The sequence below is a fragment of the Stegostoma tigrinum genome, chromosome 29, assembly GCF_030684315.1.
Source record: "Stegostoma tigrinum isolate sSteTig4 chromosome 29, sSteTig4.hap1, whole genome shotgun sequence".
NCBI classification, from domain to species: domain Eukaryota; kingdom Metazoa; phylum Chordata; class Chondrichthyes; order Orectolobiformes; family Stegostomatidae; genus Stegostoma; species Stegostoma tigrinum.
Genome location: NC_081382.1, coordinates 2,847,728 through 2,869,061, shown reverse-complemented (window position 1 = coordinate 2,869,061; position 21,334 = coordinate 2,847,728). Strand labels below are relative to the sequence as shown.

The 21,334-nt window shown below is 43.8% G+C and overlaps 1 protein-coding gene across 1 annotated transcript in view; it reads right to left on the bottom strand.

Moving 5' to 3' along the window:
* Positions 1 to 4,632: 4,632 nt before the first annotated feature.
* Positions 4,633 to 21,334, bottom strand: part of LOC125465531 (protein FAM166A-like) — a 29,328-nt gene continuing 12,626 nt past the window's right edge. Inside the window, exons 3-7 of the mRNA XM_048559157.2 lie at positions 20,931 to 21,079; positions 18,955 to 19,090; positions 16,106 to 16,200; positions 13,313 to 13,421; positions 4,633 to 6,471 (exon numbers count right to left, since the gene is read on the bottom strand). Of these exons, the coding sequence (XP_048415114.1) occupies positions 6,398 to 6,471; positions 13,313 to 13,421; positions 16,106 to 16,200; positions 18,955 to 19,090; positions 20,931 to 21,079 (563 nt within the window). The 3' untranslated portion in view covers positions 4,633 to 6,397. The remainder of the gene's footprint in view (positions 6,472 to 13,312; positions 13,422 to 16,105; positions 16,201 to 18,954; positions 19,091 to 20,930; positions 21,080 to 21,334) is intronic.

Genomic DNA, 21,334 nt, shown 5'->3' with positions numbered 1-21,334 from the left:
TTTGGACCACCCTACTCTCAACCTTTTCTATAGTCGAACTACAATTTTGGTTCCCATCCCCCTGCTGAATTAGTTTAAACCCACCCGAATAGCTTTAGCAAATTCCGCCCCCCCCCCCCCCGAATAGCTTTAGCAAATTCCACCCCCCCTCCCCCGAATAGCTTTAGCAAATTCCACCCCCCCTCCCCCGAATAGCTTTAGCAAATTCCACCCCCCCCTCCCCCGAATAGCTTTAGCAAATTCCACCCCCCCCTCCCCCGAATAGCTTTAGCAAATTCCACCCCCCCCTCCCCCGAATAGCTTTAGCAAATTCCACCCCCCCCCCCGATAGCTTTAGCAAATTCCACCCCCCGCCCCCCCCGGATATCGGTACCCCTCTGGTTCAGGTGAAGACCATCCTGCTTGTAGCGGTCCCACCTACCCTAGAAAGAGCCCCAATTATCCAAGAATCCATGGTTGAGAGCATCAAGTTCCTGGGATTGATGATCACCAATCTGTTCAGGTCTACCCACATTGATGCAACAGTCAAAAAAGCACAACACCACCTCTACCTACCCAGGAGACTAAGGAAATTCAGCCTGTCCACAAAGACATTTGCCAAGTTTCATAGCTGCACCACAGAAAGCATCCTGTTTGGATGCAACACAGCACAGTATGACAATTACTCATCCCAAGACTACGAGAAAGACAGCCCAGTCCATCACACAAACCAACTTTCCATCATTAACTCAATCTATACTTGCCACTACCTCGGTTATACGGTCTTCCATCCTCTTATGTCAGGCAGAAGATTGACTATTCATACAGACAGAACAAGGGGGAAAAAAAAAAACACTTCTTCCCTGCTGCTGCCACCACCAGACTTCTCAAATGTTAATTTTGATCTCTCTCTCGCTCTGCAGCTATAACCCTGTATTCTGCTCTTTATTTGGTACGGTCTGCCTGTGTAGCACTCTCAACACTGTTCATTTGATCTTGGTACATGTGATAACATAAATGAAACTCAAACTTGTGTTGCTCATCTTCTGCAGTGTTCCCTTTTTCCAAGTGCATGATTTGTCTGTCTCCACACTATTATACTACACTTGCAGATACATTTAGGGGCAGCACAATTGCCTCACACCAGAGACCAGGGTTCAGTTCCAGTATTGGGCAACTGTCTGTGTTGAGTTTGCACATTCTCCCTGTGTCCACATGGGTTTCCTCCAGGTGCACCAGTTTCCTCCCACAGTCCAAAGATGTGCAGGTTTGGTGGACAAGCCATGCTAAATTGCCCATAGTGTTCAGGGAGGTGTAGATTAGGTGGGCTATAGGGGATGGTTCTAAAGTGGGATGTTCTGAGATTCGGTGTGGACTTGTTGGGCTGAAGGGTCTGTTTCCACACTGTAGGGAATCTAATGCTAAAAGAAATGGAAGCAAGAATGGACCATAATTCCTGAAGTATGCTGTCATTATGGTCATTGATAGCCTCAAATCCACTTCCTACCTGATGTCCATAACTTTTCCTAAGAGACCAGAAGTTTGTCTGATTTCTCCAACTGGTTTCAATTAATTAAACAATACCGAAACTGCAAACTATTCAAAATACCCAATTCAAGGATTTGTATTTTCAGTGACTATTAGAAATAGGAACAGGTGTAGGTCATTTGGCCCCTCAGTCCTGCTGTGCCATTAAATGGGATCATAGCTTTTCTGTTCTCTGTAACCTTTGACTCCCCTACTGACCAAGAATCCATCTATCCTCAGTCTTAAATAGACACAAGAATTCTGCCCCCATAGCTCTGGGGTTCCAAAAACTCAACCCTCAAGAATTTCCTCCTCATCTTAGTCTTAAATTGACACCCCTTTGTTCTGACACTATGCCTTCTGTTCCTAGACTCCCCACTAGAGGGGAAACATTCTCTCACCTTTTAGGAATCCTGTACAATTGAATGCAATTTCTTCATTCATCTAAACTCCAGGGAATAGTGTTCCAGTCTGCTAAACCTTTTCTTATAAGGTAAACCCACCATACCAGGCTTCATTCTAATGAACCTTCTCTGAGCCACCCCCAATGAAATGATAACATTCCTTCAATAAGGTGAGCAAAACAGTTCACAATGCTCTAGATGTGATCTTACCAGCTCCTTACACAGTTGTAGTAGCCCTAATCTTATACTCCAACCCCCTTTAAATAAGGACCAACATTTCTTGTCTTTCACTATGATTGACCAATTGAATGCCTGTTTCATTGTTATACTGTTTCAATTATGAGTTCAGCCTTCAATATCCCCCTGTTAACAATCGTGCATTCCTCACTTGGCAGTATTACTCACGTGGCATGCATGCTGTCAACTGTTGTGAATGAACCATTGCAAACATCAGGTGTTCTTTAGAGCACAAAAGCTGACGTTTCGGGCCTAGACCTTTCATCAGAAAAGGGGGATGAGGAGATGATTCTGAAATAAATAGGGAGAGAGGGGGAGGCGGACTGAAGTTGGATAGAGGAGAAGATAGGTGGAGAGGATAGTATGGGTGGGGAGGTAGGGAGGGGATAGGTCAGTCCAGGGAGGACGGACAGACCAAGGGGGCGGGATGAGGTTCGTAGGCAGGAAATCAAGAAATGGAGGTGCATCTTGAGGTGGGAAGAGGGGATAGGTGAGAGGAAGAACAGGTTAGGCAGGCAGGGACGAGCTGGGCTGGTTTTGGGATGCAGTGGTGGGAGGGGAGATTTTGAAGTTGGTGAAATCCACATTGATACCATTGGGCGGCAGGGTTCCCAAGTGGAATATGAGTTGCTATTCCTGCAACCTACTGGTGAAGTTTCATTCATTGAAGGACTACATGTCTGAGCAATTGTAAAATGGAACGCGGCAAATTCCAGCCAAATAGACATTCAGGAGAAGGTGTTGGTTCATGCTCTGGAGTAATTCTGTAATTCATCACTCTTCAGTGACTTCAAATACAATAAACAAAAGTTTTTTGGGAGAGAGGTTGGGAAGTATCATGCTCCACTTTTGAGTTAAGCCCATCTCAGAATTTTGTAATTCACCATTTATTAGAACTGATATGATCAATAACTAAACATTTCTCTTCTCACTTAGAAGGAGTGTATATGGCACTTGTGTGGCTGGAAGGAAAAGCATCACTACAGATGATACCAATTCTACACACAACCCTCTCCACTTCAGGACAACCATTGATATCTATACACGTGAAGTCCATATCTGAAGTTTGTGCTTCTAGAGAATGTTGAACCTTTTTGATTATTCTTCTAATGTGTCACTCTAAAGGTCAACTTCATGGGCCATGCTTAGTTGATTTTGAGAGGTGACATTAGGTCCCCTTGGACCACTACAGTCCAGGCAATGAAGGTGACTGCCAATTCTAGTCGGCAGTGAATTTTTTTGACTGTGAAGATGGAAGATTGTCAATATATGTGGAGATCAGGATGATGTGTTCCTTGGAAGGTTATGTGTTTGTTATGCTGTTTCCCTTGACCTGCTGCTCTTAGCCTTCTAGATGATGGAGATTTTAAGTTTGGAGGGTGCTTCCAAAGATTTCTTGGCAATTTACTGCATTACCTCTTACATCTAATGCACACTGCAGCAGGTAATGGAAGGTTAATAATTAGGCCATTAGGTGGATTTAATTCTTTTGTTCTTTATTCATTCACAGCATGAGGGCATTGCTGGCTAGCCCAGCATTATTGCCCATCCCTAATTGTCCAGAGGGTAGTTATGAGTCAACCACATTGCTGTGAGTCTGGAGTAACACATAGGCAGGCCAGGTAAGGATTGCAATTTCCTTCCTAAAGGGACATTAGTGAACCAGATGGGCTTTCCATAACAACTAGCAATGGATTAATGGTCATCATTAGACTCTTAATTCCAGATATTTATTGAATTCAAATTCCACAAGCTACCATGGAAGGATTCGAACCCAGATCCCCAGAACATTATCATGGGTTTCTGGATTAATAGCCCAGTGATAATACCACTAGGCCATTGCCTCCCCAATTTTCCCTGGTTGATGCTGTTAAATGTTATTGTTACTGAACTCATCCAAGAAAATTGTGTGTATTCCATCACGTTTCTGACTTGTGTCTTGGGTGATGTGAACAGTCTTCAGAGGGTCAGTTAAGCCACCTCCCACAGAATATCCAATCTCCTATCTTTACAAATGGCAATTCCAATTGTCTTGGTATCTGACTTGAGTTTCTTGTCAATATGAGCCCCTAAGGGTTGATGGTGAACACAGCAATAGTAATGCCACTCAATGTCAAGGAAGGTGGATAGATCTGACTTATCTGAAATGACATTCCGCAAAATTCAAAAGTAACATGATCAATAATTACACATCCTGGATGTGGTTCAGGTTTCACAGCCTGTAGGACTGAATTGCTTTTTCAAAAAAGTAGTGAATAACCAAATGAAAAGTGTTGCAATGTGAGTTTGTAAAATGAAGTCATAAACTAAAAATGGGATTTCCTGAATAACAAGCTGAAGCGTATTCTTGATTCCGTATCCCATAGGGAAGCACCTTACCTAGGGTTATAGTGGAAAAGGCATTAAAAGGAAGATTATCATTGATGAGAGAAAATAAAGTTATCAATAGAAAGGGAAATAACAAATTTTACAAGTAGATGAAAAGTAAAAATGAATTGTTTTATTTGTTCTCATGATATGGTGTTAGAGGCCAGTCCACCAGTCATTGCTTGTTGCTGGTTGACTTGGAGGAGGTGGTGACAGAATTTTTTGATCTGTGTTATGTAAGAGGTCCCAACATTTTGATTTAGAATTTAACTTTGATGAAGCACTGGTCAGGAATGTAAGAATAACTATTTTGCACCTGAGACTGTATTTCCATTCAACTAAATAATTGAATCATGTGATTGGCTCCACATTCCTCCATTTTTCATATCCTTTAAAGCTTTTGAGTGACTTAAAGACTATCAATTGCAAAATTAAAATTTACAATTGATCAAGCATCAGTCCCTGCTATGGAAAAGAGTACCAAAATTCTATTGCTATGTGCGTAGAAACGTTCCCAAATTTCACTCCTGAACGTCTTTAAATTTTACACTATGCATCCTAGTCCTAGCTTCTCCAATCAGTAGAAATAAATTCAATCTAGACTATTTATTTTCTTTAATGTCTCGAAAACATATCATTTACCTCTAGAACTCCTAAATCACAGGAAACGTAACTTTAGTTTGTGTCTCAAAAACGGAAATTGCTGTTAAAAACTCAGCAGGTCTGGCAGCATTTATGAAGAGAAAGCAGAGTTAATGTTTCAGGTTTAGTGACCCTTCTTGTGTTCTGAAAAGGGGTCACTGGACCCAAAATGTCATCTCTGCTTTCTGTTCACAAATGCTGCCAGACCTACCAAGTTTTTACAGCAATTTCTGTTTTTGTTTCTGATTTCTAGCATCTGCAGTTCTTTGTTTTTTTTCTGGTTAAAATGTGTGTAATCTGTCCTTATGATTTAACCTGTGAAATTTGCTATAATTCTGGCAAACATAAGCTGCACTCCTTCAAGGTCAACATATCTTTGTGTAGGCCAGTACTGCTTATAATACTCTAGATGTGGTTTAATTAAGCAATTGTATAGTGAAGCATAGCTCCTACTCCCTTGTATTCTAGTTCTGCAAGGGCCACTAATCCTTCAGGTTTTTCTTTATTATTTTCTATACCTGTTCATGATATTTAATCAAGTAGTGTATACGAGCCTCTAAATCTCTTTGGACATCCACTGAATTTTTTAAAATTCAGTCATGGGAAGTGGGTGTAGCTGGGTCGGCCAGCATTTCACCGTTCATCAAGTAGATCAACATACCTAGCCTTATTAGAATTAATTTGGCGCAGTTTTGCCCTTGCTTTTTATTGATCAGTATTTTTTGTTATTTTAAGCTTTCATTTACACTGGTTACAATGACACCTGTTTTATCATCAGCAAGTTAGAATGTGGACTTTTAATTGATCCCATTGACTAAATCACTAATAACTACAAATGATTAATTGAGACCTAGACACCGACTGGACCAGACCAGCAGGACACCTTCTGTAAAATTTCTCGACTATATGTCTCAAAGTCAAAATCTTGTTCTGCTTGATATCTTTGTCAACCCACCCTATACCTAAGATCAAGACTAAAATGAACACAATACTGATACAGCATGATGCTAACCTGATCCTTGATACTTTGTGGATCACTGCGCTTGGCATCGTGAACATGTCAAGGAGCAATGTTGTGTAGATTTGGTCAGAACCATCTTTTATTCATCACATTCCAGCTTATCTTAGCAATACCTTTCCTTTCTTTTTTGGTATTTTCCTGTATTTACTAATCTTCAGTTACAAATGCTGTAAGATGCCAAAAGTTCTCGGATAACCTGATTTTGCGTTCCGGGCTGCAGTTACAGACAGTGAATTTGTCTATGAGCAATTCTAGAATTCTTGCCAAATGTTGATCCGATGTCAAAGTTCGCCCCTATGAAACATAAGGTATTGAAGCTGTGAGAAGTAGAGTGATAGTTCTGATTACATCAGCTGACAAAAGATTGAAGGCACAAACCGGCTTCGAATGATCAGAGTCTCTTAGCTTAAGTTACAGGCCATTGACTGGCATATTCTTCTTCCACTGTTTCTGGGCCTCTCTTGTAAGCAGACCTGATGTGTTTTGGTATCAAGTGAATATGTTAAATGGAATCCCATGATCCAAGTTCACAGGTAGAGCATCAATATCAGCCAGCATGGCTGAGTGATGTAATGGTAGTACTAGTCCTGAGACTTCCAATGCATAAAGGAATCACCTGTGCTAGTATCATTCCTAGCATGGGGCATCATGTAGGCCCCACTGGAAGCTCAGTATGTCCCACTCCAAAGGTTTCAGGCTTCCCTTAATCTAAAGGAGCGTCATGGTGGCATAGCCTGCACCAGTGAAATGTTCATCCTGTACTATGTGGAAAGCCATGGACACTTTCAGTGTCCCTGGTGACCACGTGACCAGCCACAGCGACTGGTTAATTGCACTTCAGAGATGGGATGATTGGTGGGCTCACTGTACCGCACCTGTGATGCTCAAATTATTGTGGACAACACATTCAGTGAGATGGTCACATTGTAGGTGGAGATGAAACAGGAAAAAAAGGTGACCACTAGCTGAGTAGGGGAATACAGGTGGTGCAGGAGTCCCCTGTGCCTGTCCTCCTCTCTAACAGATGTTTTGCACAATCTGGGGGAGAAAGTATCTTGGGGGATAGCGGCAGAAGCCAGGCCCATGGCAGGTAGGGGAGGAAGAAGAATGGCAGGACAACAGTGAAAGGAGATTCAATAGTGAGCGGAACAGATTGCTACAAAAGAGATACAGGATGGTATGTTGCCATCATGGTGCCAGGGTTAAGATATCTCAGAGTAGCTGCAGGACATTCTGAAAGGGGCGGGTGAACAGCCAATAGTCACATTATATATTTGTACCAATGACACAGCTTGAAACAAAACCAAGCTGAATACAGGGAGTTAGAATGTAATTCAAAATGTTGGATGTCAAAGGTAGTAATCTCAGGATTACAACCAGTGTTATGTTCTTGCCAGAGTAAAAATAACAGGCTATATCAGAGGAATGTGTGTCTGGAAAAATGGCTTAGGAGGGAGGGATTCATTGGGACCCTATGTGCAAGCAGGACAGATTGCATCCGGGCCAGACTGGGGCCAATATCCTCAGGAAGGGTATTTGCTGGAGTCATTGGAAAGGATTTAAATTAGCATGGCAGGGGGATCGGAACCTGAGCAGAGACTCATTGTGGAAAAAACAAGGATACAAATAAAAGATAAAAAGTTGAGGCAAAAGTAGAAAAAAGAAAGGCAAAAAAAACAAATGGAGACAGCGCAAAATAAAGCTAACTAACAAGGTTAAAAAGACAATTCTAAAGGCATTGTGTCTCAATGCATAGAGTACTTGCAATGAGTTGGATGGATTAACAATGCAAATAGATATGCACGGTATGATATAGTTGTAATTATATAGACGTGGCTGCAGGGTGACCAAGGATAGAAACCGAACATCTAGGAGTATTCAATATTTAGGAAGGATAGACAAATAGGAAAGGAGTTGGATTAGCATTGTTAGTAAATGAGCAAAATCAATACAATAGTGAGGAAGGATACTAGCTTAGAAAATCATGATATGGAATCTGTATGGGTGGAGATAAGAAACAGAAAGTGGCAGAAAAAATTAGTGGTGGTTGTATATAAGGCTCTAAACAGTAGTGAGGAAGGCATAAACAGGAAATAAGGGTAAAACTGTAATCATGGGCTACTTTCAACTAGACAAACCAAACCAGCAATAATATCAAGGAGGAAGATTTCCTGGAATGTATATATAATTTGTTTTAGACCAATACATTGAAGAACCAATGAGACAGCAGGCAATCCTAGACTGGGTATTATGCATGAGAAAGGTTAAATTAACATTTTTTAAATATGGTTTCCTTTGGGGAAGAGTGATCAGAAAATGATAGAATTGTTCATTAGGATGGTGAGTGAAGAAGTTAAAGCCAAAACTAGAGTCCTAAGTCTAAATAACTATAAGGGTATGCGATGCAAGTCGGCAATGATGGATTGGGTAACCTTCAGGGACAGTGAATAGACCAACGGTTTTCAACTGGTATGCCAAGACACAGAGAGAAGTGTGACGCAAAATGTTCAGGAAGCAGCACTGTTTCACCCAAGTGTTGAGACTTCATCCATGCTTCCACTCTCCTCTGGAGTCTTAATGTCTGTGACTGAAGGCAGTAGCTGCTGACACTAGGCAATCCTATCGATTCCACATGTATAAACCTCCAAAGCTGTGCATGCATCAACTCATGATACCAGAGATTCGCTACCATGCATAAGTTGATATTGCATTGATTCATCTGAGAAAAATGGGTGTGCCACGGAATTGTTTGTACCATTAAAGCGTACCTTGATACTGAAAAGATTGGGAACCATTGGGATAGATAATGCCTAATATACTTAAGGAACGTATACATGATGACAACAATTATTCATTCCATTCGTGCACAAAAATAAAACAGAAATGCTGGCCCAGTTTAAGAAAAAATTAGGGATCGTTTTAGATCTAAAGAAGAGACATAAAATTGCAAGAAAAAAGCAGCAAGGCTGAGGCCTGAGAGCAGTTCAGAATTCAACTAAAGAGGTCAAAAAGATTGATCAAAATGGAAAAGTAGAATATGAGAGTAGACTTAGAGGAAGCATAAAAAACTGACTTTAAAATCTTCCACAAATATATGAACAGAAAATAATAGTGAAAGTACAGGTGTCATACGGAGATAATAGGAGCTGGAGAATCCAAGATAACAAGGTGTGGAGCTGGATGAACACAGCAGGCCCAGCAGCATCAGAGGAGCAGGAAAGCTGATGTTTCGGGCATAGACCTTTCCTCAGAAACGTCAGCCTTCCTGCTCCTACAATGCTGCTTGGCCTGCTGTGTTCATCCAGCTCTACACCTTGTTAACATAGGTGTCATATAGTCAGAAATGGGGGAAATTGTAATGCGGAACGAAGACATGGCAGAACAGCTGAACAAATAGTTTGGAACTGACTTCACAAAGAGGACACAAATCATTTCTCATAAACGTTAGGGAGTGAAGGGTATAGAGAAAGGGAGCTATTGAAGGAAATCAATATTAGTAAAAAGAAAGTTAATGGGGTTAAAGGCTGACAAATCCTCAGGCCCTGATAATCGACTAAAGTACTAAAGGAAGTGGTCCCAGACATATTGAATGCAATGGTGATCATCTTCCAAAATTCTATAGACTCTGGGGCAGTTCCTGTGGATTGGAGGGTGGTAAATCTAACCCTATTTTGAAAAAGGAGGGAGAGAAAAAAAAACTGAAAAGCATAAACCAGTTTGCCTGATATTACCCGCCAAGAAAAATACTAGAGTTTTTTGAAAGATGTGACAGCAGAACATTTGGACTTTTCATCATTTGGCTGTGAACATAGCAGCTATGGTTAGTAAGTTTGCAGATGACACCGAAATTGGTGGTGTAATAGACAGTGAAGAAGGTTACCTCAGGGTACAACGGGACCTTGATCAGATGGGCCAACTGGCCAAGGAGTGGCAGATAGAGTTTAATTAGATAGATGTGAGGTGCTCCATTTTAGAAAGGCAGATCAGGGTAGGATTTTTACACTTAATGGTAAGGTCCTGGGAAGTGTTGCTGAACAAAGAGATCTTGGAGTGCAGATTCATTATTCCTTGAAAGTGGAATCACACATCGGAAGGATAGTGAAGAAGGCATTTGACATTCTTGCCTTTATTGGTGAGTGTATTGAGAATAGGACTTGGGAGGTCATGTTGTGGCTCTACAAGATGTTGTGAAACTTGGAAGGGTTCAGAAAAGATTTACAAGGATGTTAGATAACAAGGTGTAGAGCTGGATGAACACAGCAGGTCAAGCAGCTTCAGATGAGTTGGAAGGCTGACGTTTCAGGCCTAGACCCTTCTTCAGAAATTGGATGTTGCCAGGATTGGAGGGTTTGAACTACAGGGAGAGGATGAATAGGTTGGGGCTGTTTTCCCTGGAGCGTCAGAGGCTGAGGGGCATTTTATAGTGGTTTATAAAACCACAAGGGGATGGATAGGTTAAATAGAGAAGGGTCTTTTCCCTGGGATGGGGAGTTGAAAACTAGAGGGCATAGGTTTAATGTGAGAAGGGAAAGACATAAAGAGGGACCTAAAGGACAACGTTTTCATGCAGTGGGTGGTGCACATATGGAATGAGCTGCCAGAAGGCTGGTAAAGTTGAAAGGCATCTGGATAAGTATATGAATAGAAAGTGTTTAGGGGGTTATGCACCTAGATTTATTTAGCATATCTGGTCAGCATGGACGAGTTGGATCAAAAGGGTCTGTTTCCATCCCATATATCTCTGTGACCCTAAATGGTATATTGGCCTTCATTGCAAGAGGATTGGAATTCAGAAATAGGAATGTCCTGCTGCAGTTATACAAGGCACTGACTGAGACCACACCTGGAGTATTGTGTGCAGTTCTGGCCTCCCTACCTAAGAAATGGTATACTTACCACAGAGGGAGTGTAGCGGAAGTTCACTAGGCTAATACCAGGGCTGGCAGGACTGTCTTATGTAAAGAGATTACTTCAACTGGTCCGGTATTCAGTAGGTTTAGAAGGATAAGAGGGGATTTGGTTGAAACGTGTAAACATCTAACCAAGGATGTCGCTAAGGTTAGAGGGTTTGAGATACGGGGAGTGGCTGAATAGGCTGAGGCCATTTTTCCCAGAGCATTGGAGGCTGAGGGGTGACCTTACTGAGATTTATAAAATCTTGAGGGGCATAGATAGGGTAAATAGACAAAGTCTTTTCCCTGGGTTGGGGGATTCCAGAACTAGAGGGTATAGGTTTAAAATGAGAGGGGAAAGATTTAAATGAGACCTAACTTTTTCACATAGAGTGAGGTGAATGTTCAGAATGAGCTGCCAGAGGAAGTGGTGGAGGCTGGTATCTGGAGCCATATGCGAATAGGAAGGGTTCAAAGGGATTTGGGCCAAATGCTGGTAAACGGGAGTACATTAATTTAGGATATCTGATCGACATAGACAAGTTGGACAGAAAGATCTGTTTCTTTGTTGTACTGTTCTATAAATCTACGATTGTATGAGAATAAACAATTAAGGAATCATCTAATTAAAGCTTTTAATAGGCTGGAAGAGAGAGACTCTTGTTGGTAATGTCCTTTCATCTGGGCCAGAAGGTCTGGGTTCAAGTTCTTCCAGAGATGTCATAACACATTGCTTAAAATGATCTATTCAAGGATGAAAACATTTCTTCACACAATAAATCTGGAAATTTCCCCAATAAAGCTGTTAAATCTGGGGAATCAATTAAAATTTTCAAAGCTAAGGTTACGTGCTTTTTGATGGGTACATTATTAAACAATATGGAATCATGGTAGGTACATAAGTAAGAGCAGGCATGGTTTAATTGAAAAGCTGAAAAGAATTAAAGGAACAAATTTCCCCCCTCCCGATTCCTGGAATACTTGTAGTTTGATGTTCGAAAGTTAGAGCTTGTCCATAAGTTAGAAATGAAGAGGAATTTGGTTTTTTTGTAATATAACAGAATGTACAGTTTCAGCCATACTTCCAGAAATCTGCACAGTATTGTCCTTAAAATCATTTTATTTTCAGATCATTCCTTTGTTTTACTTTGGGCTCAGCTAAAACTATATGAGATAACATAAGTCGTGTCAAATTTAGTAAGCATAAATACTCAATGGAAACGTCCAGTGTATGCACCGGTGTTCAATGAGTGAAAAAAGATTTACAATTAACCAGAAACTATTTATCCAAATAATTGAGACTTTAATACAGGAGAGCCAGGTATGTGCTGGCATTGCAGTATGGAAATCAATGGACAGCAAACATACACATTCGCAGGAGGTGTCCCTAGCTCTGGATCCAGCTCTCTGCACACAATACTCCAGGTGTGGTCTCACCAAGGCCCTGGACAACTGCAACAACAAATCCCTGCTCCTGTACTCAAAGCCTCTGTCAATGAAGGCCACCATACCATTAACTTTCTTCACCACCTGCTGCACCTGCATGCTTACCTTCAGGACTGGTACACAAGGATGCCCAGGTCCTCTGCACACTCCCCCTATCCCAGTTTACAGCCATTCAGGTAATAATCTGCCTCTTTTTTTGCTTCTAAACTGAATAACCTCACATTTATCCAAATTATACTGCATCTGCCATTGACTTGCTCATCTCACCCAACATGTCGAGATCATGAAGGATCTCTGCATTTTTGTCACAGTTTCCCCTCCCACACAATCTGGTATCATCTACAACCACATCACCAGACAGGCGCAAAGGCCTTGGAGGGAGTGTAGCACACTTAGTTATGAGATTAAATGGCCTGGGATTGTTTTCACTGGTGTTTACTAGGTTGGTTTGACTGAGATTTTCAGAATGTGAAGGGAACTTGGCAGGTAGACATAAAATATTTCTGCTCCTTGGGAGCTATGGAATTGTCTGAAAACTGGTGGAATAACCTCTTCTGTACAGTAACAATTCTGTGATTCTAGAGCCACCAGGTGCACGCCAAGATGATTGAAGGTTGAAATTTGCTTCTGTAAATGACAATTGATGTCATGTTCTTTGTTAATTTTACATCTGAGATTGAGAATTTTTTGAGAGTTTGGTCACAGGCCAGGTTCGAGAAAGTAAATGTCCAAATAGTAAATGAGTTCTAGTGCACAGGATTTGAGCATTCACTATCCAGTCATAAACAAAAACCTACCTGGCACATGACCACCATACTTTGGAACCATTGGGGTGGGGGTGTAAAGTTTATTTTCAGGCTGTGGAAGCTCCTCTGGGCAACCTTTCAGTTTGTTTCTCACTAAATACTGAAAAGGAAATGTTCACAATCAGTCCTGTTTGAGATTTCAAATGGAAAAATAGCAAAACATTGCAGTGCGTGAGCTCTCTGTTCCTGTTATCACCACTTACTGTGATTCATTCAATGGAGGGGCAGGGGCCTGTCTGTGATGGGAACTACCTGATGAACATATTTGATTGGGCCTTGATTCTCTGAAGCTGATAGGACCCTGGTGTAACATGAGGACATCCCACACTGCAGGAATTTTAAAAAAGATAAAAGAAAAACGAAAGATAGTGGGTCACAGAGATCCCAACTGGACTTGCCACATGGAATCTCTGTGATCCATGGTCCTTTTTTATAATCCCTACACTGTGAAAGCAGACCATTTGGCCCATCAAGTCCACAGCAACCTTCCAAAGAGCATCCCACCCAGACCTACCCCACAATTCCCATGGCCAATTCACCTAAACTGCACACTCTGGGCAATGTAACACATCTTTGGACTGTAGGAGGAAACTAGCGCACATAGAGAAAACCCACACAGACACGGGGAAAAGGTGCAAACTGCACACAGACAGTCACCCCGAGGGTTGAATTGAGCCCAGGTCCCTGGTGCTGGGAGGCAGCAGTGTTAACCACTGAGCCACCATTCCTTTTCACAATGGTCATGCTGCAGGAGGGATTATGAGAGGCCATCAAGGGAATGATGGTTGTGTAGGATGACTACTGGTCCTGATCCTCCAACAGGAGCAGTCGACCTAATCTCATGTGGCTCTCATGCTCCCAGTCACCGTATCTGATTACATTAAGGTAATTGATATAATAGCATCTCGCTGACTGAGACAGATCAATGTGATGAGTCTACAGTGCATGTATAGAGCGTTATATGATCTCTGTTCCTGCACTTCTCATCCTCAGCTTGCACTGCTGGCTAGCAGCAATGTGGGAAACAGCTGAATAAGACAGTCAGCACAGAGCCTTTTCATCCTCAGAACCTCAGGGGTGTCCACACACTGTGACATATGGAATTGTGAGGGAGAGTTGAAAGCTGAGGGCGTAAACCCTGACCAAAACCCTGGAGAGGACTTCAAAGATGGCTGATCTTTCTAGTGACTCTCCCAATCAGTTCGTTCCCAGACAACTTTGCGTTCCTTTAGACTTGAGATTTTGGATGAAAGCTACCTTTTCAAACTGAGTAAGAGAGTGTGATCAACGACAATCTGAGAGCACCAAACTGTGAGTCTACTGAGATAACAAGGTGTGGAGCTGGGTGAACACAGCAGGCCAAGCAGCATCAGAGGAGCACAAAAGCTGACATTTCGGGCCTAGACCCTTCATCAGAGAGAGCTCTGAGATGCTGCTTGGCCTGCTGTGTTCATCCAGCTTCACACTTTGTTATCTCGGATACTCCAGCATCTACAGTTCCTATTATCTCTGAGTCTACCGAGCCTGTATCCTCAAGGCAGTCCTATAGAGAGACAAGACCAAGACAGCATATGCCACACAGGACAAAAAGCTGAATGGTTTCCACATCTGCTGAGCCAGACTTGTCCTCAGCATCTCTTGACAGGACAGAGTCCCCAACTCCAAGGTCCTGGAATATGTTAATTCCACCAGCAAACATTCATTGCTAAACCAATGATGTCTGCCCTGGCTTGGCCATGTACATCTGATGATGGCTGTTTACCATGAAGGTAAAGTTCAAGAGATGTGAAGTGAGTTCTGACAGGCTAGTTTTGAAGGGGAACCATTGATGGGGAGGTGCAGAGCTTGTGGGAAGGAGTGTCCAATGTGGAAAGGAAGCTGTTAAAGGAGATACCCCACAACGCCCATTCCTGCCCAAGACATGAAGCTCAGTCCCCAGGGTTTTGTCCTGCACCCCACCTTCTCCCGGCAATCAGGAAGGAAATGGTCAGTTATTGCCCAGTTAAGGGCTTCTACTGGGACAAGTAAATACTGACCAGCCTATACCTGGAATGTCACACTGTCAGACTGACCACAGCCTATGGTAAAGGAGAGATTTCTGATAGACACATTAAGGGAATTTTATGGGCACCCACCCTTTCAGTAGGGGATTGTAAAATCCAGCCTCCAATCTCAAACTCATTTGCTGTTGTCATTTATATTAGCTCCTAGTTGAAAAGTGGACTGAAGCTCAGATTCTGTGGGCCTCCTTTGCAGCTCATTTAACAGCGTGCAATCAAGTTACTTGACCCATCAAGTCCACACAATGTCCAAAGAGCATTCCACCCAGATCTACCCCCTTCCCCTGTCTGTGTAACCCTGCTTTTCCCATGGTTAAGCCACCTAGCCTGCTCACTACGGGCAACTTAACATGGCCAATCCACCTAACCTGCACATCTTTGGACTGTGGGAGGAAACCGGAACACCCGGAGGAAAGCCATACAGAGAACAAATGAACTCCATGTAGTCAGCCAAGAGTTGAATCAAACCCGAGTCCCTGGTGCTTTTGAGGCAGCAATGCTAACCACTGAGCCACTGTAACACCCCTGATGTAATCAGATAGACTCCTGAGATGACATTTAAACATCAAGAAGACAATGTCAAGGTGTGGGTAGCCTGGAGCTATGAAATTATATTGGTGCACCAAAGGTTAATTTAGAAAAGCTATCAATGAAAATTGGAATAAGGAAGGGGTTTACTGAAAGACACTCAATCTCTGAGGCTGAGCTTGCGAGATATCAGTACCTGTTTACGTTGAAACTTGTCCATGGCAGTCTTCGCCTGATCTTTATAAGTATGTCCAAACTCATAACCCATGTGTGGAATAAATCCCATGTAACCTACACCAAATAATTGTGAAAGGAGACAATATCATTCATTTGTATAAAACATTCATCTTGTAGTTGCTACAAAAGATTCTGTCATACAATGAAGTGCTCTTGAAGTCTCAGTACTGAGATTCTGTAAACCCTTCAGGTGGCAGTGGGGAGGGAAAGGAGCTACTGGTGCCGTCACTGGCAACAGTGCCTGTATAATGGGAGTCAACAAGAAATCATAATGCTGGGAAACCCTTTTAGGGTCCCTGGCTACATTGGTGCAAATTGAATCAGAATTCATTGCTCACCCCACCGCACCCTGTTTTTTCAACACCACAAAAAACCTAGGATGAACTTTCCTTCACCAGAACCAGTTCTGGCAGAGGTCTGTGTGTGTGTGTGTGTGTGTGTGTGTGTGTGTGTGTGTGTGTGTGTGTGTGTGTGTGTGTGTGTGTGTGTGTGTTGTGGGTGGGAGGCAGTGTTGGGGTTTGGGAGTATCTGTGTGTGTGGGGAGAGGGAGTATTGGGGGTGTGTGTGTGTGTGTGTGTGTGTGTGTGTGTGTGTGTGTGTGTGTGTGTGTGTGTGTGTGTGTGTGTGGAGAGGGAGTGTTGGGGTGTGTGTGTATGTGCGGAGAGGGAGTGTTGGGGTGAGTGTGTGTATGTGTGGAGAGGGAGAGTTGGGGTGTGTGTGTGGGGAGAGGGAGTGTGTTGGGGTGTGTGTGTGGGGAGAGGGAGTGTTGGGGTGTGGGAGTGTGTGTGGGGAGAGGGAGTGTTGGGGTGTAGGAGTGTGTGTGGGTAGAGGGAGTGTTGAGGTGTGTGAGTGTGTGTGGGGAGTGGGAATGTAGGGGTGTGGGAGTGTGTGTGTGGGGAGAGGGAGTGTTGGGGTATGGGAGTGTGTGTGGGGAGTGGGAATGTTGGGGTGTGGGAGTGTGTGTGTGTGGGGAGAGGGAGTGTTGGGGTGTGGGAGTGTGTGTGTGGGGAGAGGGAGTGTTGGGGTGTGTGTGTGGGGAGAGGGAGGGTTGGGGTGTGGGAGTGTGTGTGGGGAGAGGGAATGTTGGGGTGTGTGTGTGTGTGTGTGTGTGTGTGTGTGTGGGTGGGGGGGGAGAGGGCGTGTTTGGGTGTGTGTGTAGGTAGAGGGATTGTTGGGGCGTGGGAGTGTGTGTGGGGAGAGGGAGGGTTGGGGTGTGTGTGTGGGGGGGTAGAGGGAGTGTTGGGGTGTGTGTGTGGGTAGAGGGAGTGTTGGGGTGTGTGTGAGGGTAGAGGGTGTGATGGGGTGTGGGAGTGTGTGTGGGTAGAGTGAGTGTTGGGGTGTGGGAGTATGTGTGGAGAGGGAGGGTTGGGGTGTGTGTGTGGGGGGGTAGAGGGAGTGTTGGGGTGTGTGGGTGGGTAGAGGGAGTGTTGGGGTGTGTGTGTATGTGCGGAGAGGGAGGGTTGGAGTGTGTGTGTGGGGAGGGGTAGAGGGAGTGTTGGGGTGTGTGGGTGGGTAGAGGGAGTGTTGGGGTGTGTGTGTATGTGCGGAGAGGGAGGGTTGGGGTGAGTGTGTGTATGTGTGGAGAGGGGCTGATGGTGTGTGTGTGTGTGTGTGTGTGTGTGTGTGTGTGTGTGTGTGTGTGTGTGTGTGGGGGGGGGGGGGGGGGGTGGTGGGTGAGGGAGTGTTGGGGTTTGAGAGTATCTGTGTGTGTGGAGAGGGAGTTTTGGGGGGTGTGTTAATGGAGTGGGAGTGTTAGAGTGTGTTTGTGTGTGTGTGTGTGTGTGTGTGCGCGTGTGTGTGTGCGCGTGTGTGTGTGTGTGTGTGTGTGTGTGTTTAGAGGGAGGGTTGGGGTGTGTGTGTGTGTGTGTGTGTGTGGTGGGGAGAGGGAGTGTTGGGGTGTGTGTGTGGGTAGAGGGAGTGTTGGGGCGTGCGAGTGTGTGTGGGGAGAGGGAGTGTTGGGGTGTGGGCGTGTGTGTGAGTAGAGGGAGTGTTGGGGTGTGGGAGTGTGTGTGGGGAGAGGGAGGGTTGGGGTGTGTGTGTGGGGGGGGTAGAGGGAGGGTTGGGGAGTGTGTGTGGGGAGAGGGAGTGTTGGGGTGTGGGAGTGTGTGTGGGGAGAGGGAGTGTTGGGGTGTGGGAGTGTGTGTGTGTGTGTGTGTGTTTGTTAGTGGAATCACTCATTTTAATACACATGGACAAAGCGGGACACCAATTTGACTGGGATAATGTGGCCATCCTAGGACAAGCCAAGCAAATGCACGCACGAGAATTCCTGGAGGCACGTCACTCAAACCGGAACTCTATTAACAAACATGTAGAGCTGGACTCCATTTACCAACCACTAAGAAAGTAATCTGGAAGTGATGCCACCCACCGCAGCAAACCGAGATGTAAATAACAAGTCAGACAGAACACCGACGTTTCACTTGAGGCGCACCGATGATGCTACCTAGCATGGTGTTGAAACATTTGCAAACAAACCTACCTGCTCAGCAAGCATGTCAACAACCAGAAGCTCGTGTCCTTCAAAGTAAAGTTATAACTTTTCAAAACCTGTGGACAAATGTTTGTGTGGGATTAGTTCCATAAATGAATCACCATTTGGGTGAAGAAAAATGTTCCTGTGAACTTCCTTTCACCTGCTAAAACAAATAACATCCCATCCCATGGGACTGAAAGCAGAGTGCAGTCTGATGTGTTTAAACATGTGCTGTTTTAACTCAGATGTGACTGGATCACATGTTCCATGATTAAGTGGGATTTACCATCTCTCAGTATGAATTTGTTTTCACGATTGTTTGTGTCACATACCTGAGATATTTCTTCGCTGGAGTTCAGGAGGTTGGGTGGTGAACTCATGCTTGTGCTTGTACAAATGAGTCCAGACTAGTGGATCCACATTTGGAGCCAAAGGTTTCAGTGGCCTGTTCTCACCAAGTACTGCGACCTAAGAAAGGGAGCGTCACCATATTAGCTGCATCTTAAGATCTTGCCTGTGTTCCCAGTGGAAGTGTTAGTGTCCTCCGTGTCAATGTGTGTCATTCTCTGTCTCCCTTCACCCTAATCATTCATTTCTGGGTTTTCCAGGCCAGTGAATGAGAATATTACTGAACGTTAGTCACATAGTTACTCCCCTGTCTGATACTGTCACAACCAGTGCATTCATGTGTGGACAGGGTCCTATATTTTTTCTGTGAGCGTTAAACTGAAAGTGAAGCTCCCTTGACACTGACACCATCAAACACACCCAGGACACGTTGCACCTGATTAGAGGCAGTGTAAGTGTCCCAGTACTCTCTTAAACTGGAAATAAAGCTGATCCTAATCTTTTAAACTGAAAGTAAAGCTCTTTCAACACTATCTCCATCTGACGCTCTCAGAAACATAGAAGATAGGAGCAGGAGAAGGCCATTCAGCCCTTTGAGTCTGCTCCACCATTTTTCACAATCGTGGCTGACCATCTAACTCAATAACCTAATCCTGCTTTCTCCCCATAATCTTTGTTTCCACTTGCCCCAAGTGCTGTACCTAATCCCATCCTGAATACATTCAATGTTTCGGCATCAGCTACTTCCTGCGGTAATGAATTCCACAGGCTCACTACTCTTTGGGTGAAGAAATGTCTCCTCATCTCTGTCCTAAATGGTCTACCCCAATCCTCATACTGTGACCCCTGGTTCTGGACACAGCCACCATCAGGAACATCCTCCCTGCCTCCACCCTGTCCAGTCCTGTTAGAATTCTATAAGTCTCTATGAGATCCCCCTCATTCATCTGAACTCCAGCAAAAACAATCCCAACCTAGTTAATCCCTCCTCATACATCAGACCCACCATCCCCAGGATCAGCCTTGTAAACCTTCGCTGCACTCACTCGAGAGCAAGAGCATCTTTCCTCAGAAAAGGAGACCAAAACTGCACACAATATTCCAGGTACGGTCTCACCAAGGCCCTGTACAAACGCAACAACACATCCCTAGTCCTGTACTCAATACCTCTTGCAATGACGGCCAACATACCATTTGTCTTCTTTGCATGTGGTTAGATACAGAGTAAAGCTCCCTCTGATCTTTTAAACTTAAATTAAAGCTTCCTCTACCCTTTTAAATTACATGTAAAGCTGTCTCTACACTGTCCCCATCAAACATTCCCAAGGCAGGGGCAGCACAGAGTTAGAGACAGGGTTAAGTTGCCTCTACACTGTCCCCATCAAACACTCCCAGGATAGAGACAGCACAGGGTTGGATAAGACACATTTACACTTTTACTCTGTAAGAAAAGCTTTTAAGCTTATCTGGACGAAGCATCACAGTGCTGGATGAATGGAACATTGTCTGAATTCAGGCGTCTAATGTCAGCCTCAAGCACATCCAGATCAGGTCTAGAGCTCCTATTTGCAACTTAAAGCTTCCTCGACTTTGATTCAGGAGTGACGCCTGGACCCAGAATTGGAAGAGCTGCCATATACGGGGAATGGTCACTACTCCACTCTGACCTTCCACTATCATACAGCGTAGGAGATAAATCCCAGGAAGACCCAAGCTGTGGCTGCCTTCATTCATTTCATGTTGCCTTCTTACAACCAGAAATACATTCAGTCTGATTGAATTATAACACAAGTTGTTTCTAACTCCTCTGAACTAAAACAGATTAAAATGGAGTTGGGTAATATCACAAAAGATCAGTTTCTAAGCTACTTCTACTCACCGAGCCCACGTACATGTGCACCTGCCTATGTATGTGCAAAAATTAATCTTTCTGTTGCCCTCAGTTTCCTACAGCTCCTACCTTTCTCCTCCCATCCACGTAAGTGATGAGCACGGGCTCTTTAAGTTTCTGTGCATATTCCATTTGCTTTCTCCGTAAGTCCAGGCCACACTGGAGGGTCTCCTGGTAGTAGTTTCCACCATAGTTGAATGCCTTTTGAGGAACATAACCTGATGAATGAAGGATGCGGAAGTGTTACAATTCCAGTCCAGATCTTTGATATGGAAATGTTAGCTTTCACCACAAGGTCAATGAAATTCAAAGAGGTAGAAGGGTTTTTAATTTTGTTTGAGTCCAGTGGCCTGATCTAATTCAAGGTGATTTAAAGATTCTATAGGGTAGAAAGATAAGGGTTATATCCTCTGGTGAACGTTTCAATACTGAAGTTGATGGAGTTTTATGAAGGAGGATGTTTGATGAAATGG